At 33.7% G+C, this 7285-nt stretch overlaps 2 protein-coding genes across 2 annotated transcripts in view; both read right to left on the bottom strand.

Moving 5' to 3' along the window:
• LOAG_17057 (SNF2 family domain-containing protein) overlaps positions 1-584 on the bottom strand; it is a gene marked incomplete at both ends in the record, with an annotated part of 11594 nt that extends 11010 nt beyond the window's left edge. Inside the window, 3 exons of the mRNA XM_020449718.1 lie at positions 47-137; positions 209-292; positions 451-584. Of these exons, the coding sequence (XP_020306710.1) occupies positions 47-137; positions 209-292; positions 451-584 (309 nt within the window). The remainder of the gene's footprint in view (positions 1-46; positions 138-208; positions 293-450) is intronic.
• Positions 585-1355: 771 nt separating this feature from the next.
• LOAG_10878 (hypothetical protein) lies at positions 1356-1539 on the bottom strand (the record flags this gene model as incomplete). Its single annotated transcript, XM_003146401.1, has 1 exon — positions 1356-1539. A coding segment is annotated over one exon (184 nt), but the record flags the coding sequence as incomplete, so codon positions are not given.
• Between the last annotated feature and the right edge of the window lie 5746 nt (positions 1540-7285).

Below are 7285 nucleotides of genomic sequence, written 5' to 3'. Positions count from 1 at the left end.
CCCTCAGATTCAGTCGAGAAACATTGTCGATTCGTGGTAAAACAACCTGACTTTTGGAGGGCATAGCTTTAAGAATAGCTCGGAACGCCTCAACTGCTGCCTCTCGTGTGTCCCATGCACTCGCTTGGAAATTATTCCTTTAAAAAAAATAAATAAATAAGTAAATTACTTTATACGCAATACGATACACAAGTCATTTTCTACATACCTTCGTAACGAACGATCATCATGACTAAGCCACCCCAACAGATTACCCGCTACAGCAAACGAAATGATTCTTTTAAAACCGTTTCTGATGTGTCATTGCCAAACGTATGACGTTTGACAAACTGCCAAAGAAAGGAATATCACACTCAACGACCGAACAATCTATTGACCCTAGTTAAGAAGGTTTTCCATGCAAAAGTCCACGATATTACACTCAGATATTACATTATACGTTAAACGTACTTTAGAATATCAATAACGTGAGGATTTGTGAGCGGAAAATGGCCAAGAGCTTGAGCGGCTTCATGTCGTACTAAAGCATTGCGTGATGACAGTAACGCACCAAGCCGTTCTGTCTTGTTCGCCTGCTTTTCCATTTTCTTTTTGTGGTGCTCTGCACCATACAAAAAGTTAACCTGCAATATAAAGGTTTATTTCGGCAAGATTTCCTGGCAGCATATCAGTTCCATCTTACCCAAACAACTCAAATCATCCATAAGTATATGATGACATGCAACTCAACTCATCTGTAAGTTGATAAATCCGTTTTATAAGTTTGGTCATGCCACGAAATAGAAAATCTCATAGTCTCATAACTTCTGGAATGCAAAACAAATGCAAAACGTTTATCTGGATAGCCTGGCCATCCAGAATGCAGCATTTCTCGGTGTTGCACATTAAACATAGCTAGACGAATGTTATAAGCTCTATGTATTACTAAATGGTGCTGGATAATTACCGTTGTGGAAAGTTATGAAGTGGTCATTACACGTACGTCAATAAAACTACACTCACTAATTCTATTACATAAGGTAATATATCAGAAAGAAACATTCTTAAACTAACAAAATGCAGTGCTTAAACTAACAAAAATACGACAGACACAACCTCCTCCCCCCAACTCCCGCCGAACTATCCAAGCGTCTCACTAAAATTGAAACTAATGGCCGACCGCAAAATACTGGAGTAGGTGGCAGGATAATCTAAACAAAAACGTTTGCTGGTCGTGAGGTATGTGAGCTAGTTTGGTAAGTTCTTTAGCCTGGTTGAAGGATTCACTTGGCATCTAATAAGATTCTCTACAGCTTTCTACAATGAATCGTGCAGTCGGTTAATTATCGAGAGTTTATGCTGTGCTGGTTTGGAATTCACGCCAACTGTACGTGATCTGCTCTTATAGCTATGTTGCGTTGTTGATTGTTCCCGTATCGCTTCTCTGATATTTGGTTTTCATTAATTTCCAGTTTGCTTATATCAGTTGTAGCGACTGTTTTAAAAGAATTACGTGTCATCTTTGACTGATTTTCCGTTGAAGAATTGTTAGAACTGCTACTGAAGTGATCTATCCATGATACAAAATTACTGCTTTCGTTGTGTATAATACAAAGGGTTCATGTTTTTTCCAATGTGTATGTGAGGGCGGAGAGTTATTTGTGCTCATTAAATTTTTATCCTTGTTTAGTTTCTTTACTCATACATATATCCTTACTCATACAGTTCTTCCGTCGCAGGAACTTTTGAAATTAAACCCTTGAATCAATACAATGACATACACGAAGGCTCAAAATTACGTCTTCGTTTTATGGGAAGCAAAAAAACAAAGCAGGTTTTTTTCTTTGATCACCTCAGTAAAAGTTCATCATCAGCACTTCCAGAGCTTGCTGGTACACGCAAATCCAAATGGCACGGTAAACTTACTTGACATTGTTCATCAACAATCGCTCAATAAAGCTTCAAACTGATAAGGGTTCTAACCACAAAATTACACTGTCAACTCGAAAACGAATTAGTTTTTCATAACTGTCTACCGAATGCAAATATTCAAACGGTCCTCTTAATGCTTGCAATGATAAGAATCTCCTTCCGTTTGAGGGTGACACCATTCACATTTACTTTCCCTACTATTCAGAGAATCGCGTATTGTCGATACTCTTCGAGAACATTTACGTTTGTGATGGAATGAAGTAATCTCACGGCAGATAATGGTTTTTACGATTTCCGAACTTGAAAGTTGGTTTCCACATTCACGGAAGTATCGATTTGCTATTTCTGAAGCGAAATGGGTTATACCATCCGTCGATGTAATCGGTTACTTGGCAACTAGAAGCTAAGCTATCATTAACAAGCCATCTTTCCATTTTTTATTCCTTTCCCAATTTAGTCATTTATCACATCATCGTCATCAGGACCTCGCAATCTTTAGAGCTCTTTGGACAACTTTCGCTGCAAAAAAAGTGTCAAACTCGGTGGTCCAAGCACTGCCAGGCTATTTTCGCCGAAATTCAAGCTATTCTACAATTCTGTCTTCTGCTTATACTATGCGATCCGTATCTTGCAACTGTCATAGTTTCTAATTACAGTACTAAGTAGTTATTTCTTATCATCTTTAGATGCAATGATGTTTTTCCATGGGTCTTAATCCTTAGTCGAAATGGTCGAAGAATTCTTGATGGAAATCCGGTTTCTTGAGTAATCCCAAAACCTCGCTTGCAATAAAGTTTTCTGTTCTGTAGCTTTAACCTGATTTTGTGTTGAGTCTTTTGTCCTTGACCACTGCAAAACAGTTAAAGCTTATGTCCAGCAGATCATTTTAGACGTATCGTAGTCCTTCCACTTAGACGAGACAAGATTTGATCTTCACCAAAGCGTCATCAGATCACTCTAATTAAAGTGTATACAAGAGATAAGCTATTTCTGCATCTCTTCGTATTCTTTTATAGCTCCATCATACTCATTTGCGTATAAGCCGAATGAAGACTTTTGGTCGCAGTCGTGCCTACCGACCCAGGATCGATGTCGACACCAAGATTCTTGTACATAACCGTTACCAATGCTAAGTGGCAGCTAAATGAAATCCAAGCATTTCCTTGGCTTCAGGCTGTTGGTCACACCTTTAGGAGAATTGTACAGCAGCTCTGGTTGGTCATTACTTTCCCCTACTTGACGATTCCTCTCAAAGCCTCGTAAAGTCCTTATTAAGGAACAGAAAGACGCATAAGCAACTTTCTTCTTAACAAAGTTTTTATTTTGAAATGCTTGCGCAGTTTGTGTCTACTTATTGGATAGTGTCAAACCTATCAAACTGTCATCACCTTTCCATCCACATTCTAATAGTCTTATCCCAAAAAATACTGGAAAGGTTGCTAAAAACCTTCAACGACTCGAGTAGTCAGAGGACACACACAACACCTGAACTGTGTTTTGACCCTCCACTTCTCACGAATTTCAGCCTGGTGTTACTTTCTACGTTGTGTTCTCCCGTCATTGCCTGACGTCGTGTTCACGCCTTTTTGATGTTTGCACATGGGTACGTGTACGTGAGTATATATATGCGTCACTTGAAACATTCTGAATATGGAGAAAATGGTTTCTGATTAATACGGATATGGAAATAGTTAATTTCGATATCTCATTCTCAACTGTATTTTCAGGTGTTACATGTAAGAAGTAGGTGGACGCTGTTACAGTTTTCGTCAATGCACAGAGCCTTCATAAAATTCAGTAAATGGGGTCAAAAATCTTCAGAATCCGAAAACTTCAGAAATGATCACAAAATAATCGGTGGAATTCTCTGGCAATAAAATGCTGTTGCAGAAAAGATGCAAAGTAGAATGCTTTTTGAAAATGAGACAAATTGACTTGGAGAAGTTCCTTTCACTTTTTAGCTTTTAATTCTATCCGAGATGTCCCTATTGCTTATCACGGAATTGTAACTAAAAAGCGCTTTTTCCTATTGTAAAGGTGTTGAGAGAAGTAGTTGGTTAAATACTGTGTAATTCTCAAATTATAATGATATTTTCTGAAAATAATTCTGCATCTTGATTTTTAAGTACTGATGATTTCTGAGATATGAACTATGGAGGAAGCGCAATATTTTAGTGCCATATTCGGATCATCATTATTTTCAAACGATATCATCTTATTCATTCGATGTTTCTCTTTCAAAATTTAATGCTTAATATGTCAGCAGTTGAATGGTATTATACTTATCGCCAAACTTTCCTTTTCATTTGACAAGTTTTTCAAAAACCAGTTCTTCCATGTTACAAATAATTGATAAAATTCACACTGCGAAAATGATTCGTAAATTTATTACCCCGTTGATTCTATAAAAATTATTCGTGCTTTTAGTACGATACTGCCAGTATTCCTTCTGTGATGCATAAATAACTTGTGCCTTTTACTGTTTGAAATTTCTGATAAAAATTGATAAAACTGAACTTACGTCTTCCGGCAATATTCATTGTATTGAAATCGCATAAGGATTATACAAAAAATGAAGTGTTTAAACTCATAATTATTTAGTTTTTTTGCCAATAGTGCTTCATTCGATCATTAATTTTGTAGAACATTTTGGATTTTTCATATCGTTGTCTTTTGTAAAGTGTGACTAAAATCTTACAAGAATCTTCCATCAGAGAAAATCTCCATTTAGACCGGTTCTACGGTTCTTGAACTTTAAAAAAAAAAAAAATTTAAATAAATCATTACTGGAATGACACTTCAAAAAGCTAAATAAATGGAAGACATTTTACGTTATAAAGTTCACTTCTTGGTTCTTAACACAAATCATCTCAAACTTATTTTAAACATAAAGCAAAAGAAATCAGAATTGAACAAAAAAAGTATAGAACACTTAAAATGAAAGTCAACTGTTTACATGTGACAAAATGTTCTACATGCGACAGTTATTTAGCTTAACTAAATTACTAATTGATTGTAATTGTTATCTTTTACATTCGTTTTACTTATTTTTCCTATCTTTACCGCTTATCATCTTATCAAGCACATCTTCCTTTTCTACACAAACCTGTCACCAAAATATAGTCAAACTTCATCCCTTTTAAAATCACACTTTCATTTGAACAGGTAATGAAATAATCTTTTATTTTTGCTGACAGCTGAAAGAATTTACTGTTGGCGCAAAATGACAGTTTTGTATAACTTTTGTCCTTATGCTTTAAATTTCAATTTGATTGAGTGTACATAGTCGGTAAAGAAATCTTCACATAATATTATCAATGATACAATAATGACATCATCTTTCCATCTTTTTCTTTCTTTTATACTTTTTCACGGCATTTTTTTTTTTCGGAGACTTACTTGAAGAATTTTTTCAACAGAAATTTCAATCATTGTTGTAGCCCACGATCAATATATATCGTATAATTTTAAAAGATATCCGCAAGGATGACGGCTATTATTCGACAGAACTGCAAAAGAATCACAGCGACGTATTTGGTGAAAGTAGTTAATTAGAATCATGATGAAAAGTTCGAATATTCATTTGTTGAAATGGTATTACATTTCTAAAATACCATATTACCTGAGTGTTCTAAAATAATCCCGATGCAATATCAACAATTGAAAAGCTCTAAATGCAATAAAACTTCTACAAGGGAATTTGTTTATTCTGGAATAATTTTAACTTTGTTATTCCTTGTTTCATGACAAAAAAAAAAAAAAAAGAAAAGAGGCATTTATTAATCATTAAAGGTTAATGGGTTTTACAGTTATGAAGACTTTTTCTACGTGAACAATTTCTGAGTACACAAGGAATTTTGATAAACTCCTTATCCTTGGTAATTACTTCTAAGGTACTGGACCGAATTCTGATTCTCGATTTCTTTAATCTTCTTCAGTATTCCTTAAATGAAGGTAATGCACACGAAATGAAATACAGAATCAGTTGTGGCTCATTTTATTTATCAAATTGTACATCAGTGGATAAGAATATCCTCAATGTTCAAGAAATCACAATTTAGCCTCCTAAATAGTCCAGTATAATTTTGTTAATAACAACACTGATTAATCTTGATAACATTTGAAAGTTGAAGTTATTATATCTTCAATGTATTGATCTAATAGATTGCTTCCTATCTTTTTACATTTTGAGAGTTAACAGTGTTAAATGATAGGGATAATTTTCCAATCATTTTCATCAATTTATTAATTATTTTTCGCCTTTTGTCGTATTTTAATCAGGATGAAAACAGAAGAGAATTAAAAAGAAAAAGAAAAAAGGAAAAAAGAAAAGAAAAAAAAAGAAAAAAAAAAGAAGCTTCCGGGAAGAAATAAACCAAGGAAATTATTGTTCTGATCAATGATCATTAAATGTTGAAAAACAATGTTTCACTAACAATTGTATCTTCAAATACATTGAATGTTTCCTCAACATCAACATCTCTCACATGACGTACTACCAAAAGGTTATTCTCACAGCTGATATCTTTAACAACATCAAATGAAAAAATACGTTTAGTACTTTCAAACATACATTAATGTTGAAATTGTTAAACAGAAGACATCGATCTATCTTATTCCCATAATTGTTTCACATATTTATTCTTTCAACTTTTTTTCTTCTTTCATGAAAAACATGCAGGCATTATCAGTTGTCAGTTCTATATCACTTTTAATAACTTTTTCAATTTTCTCAAATAATTTGAATCTCTATCCGTTAGTAAAGTTGATGAATACCGCAAAACTGCTCTATCAATTTCATCTTCAAACAATAATTTTATTTCCTTTATCACTGCTGAGTATTATATGAATAACAGCTGTAACTGTGTTTTTAAATTATTGAAGAATTTCTTAATGAATGTCATATAGTTTGATTCATCTATTTAGGATTCTTAAAAGTTAAATTTCAACTGAAATATGTCTTATAGTTTCTTATGATAATCAAAAATCCAGTTTATTGTTGTGATATTTTGCTATTTTCAGTGATCATATAGTTTTACTTCGCACATCCTTTTATCATAGCAAAGCTTCTGTTTAAAGAGCTGAAGCAGTATCATAGCGTTATCAATGACAAATTCTTCATTCACCATTTAACGAAGATCTCTTCATTTTATTCTTATTGACCAGAGATAAGCATATTATTAACTCTTAAAAACGAATTTTATAAAATATTAAAAATTTGAACGGTATTCCTTCCTTGTATTTAATGAATTCAGAGTCATGATAAGGTTAGTCATTTGATGAAATGCATTTTCAGTATTTACGAATTTGATAAGGCACCTAACTTGATTTCAACCCTTTGAAAGATGTTCACAACGTTCGCTGTCAAATTATT

This window comes from Loa loa, assembly GCF_000183805.2.
Source record: "Loa loa unplaced genomic scaffold supercont3.37, whole genome shotgun sequence".
Classification (NCBI taxonomy): Eukaryota; Metazoa; Nematoda; class Chromadorea; order Rhabditida; family Onchocercidae; genus Loa; species Loa loa.
The sequence above is the reverse complement of the archived record's forward strand: the minus strand, read 5'-3'. Positions and strand labels throughout refer to the sequence as shown.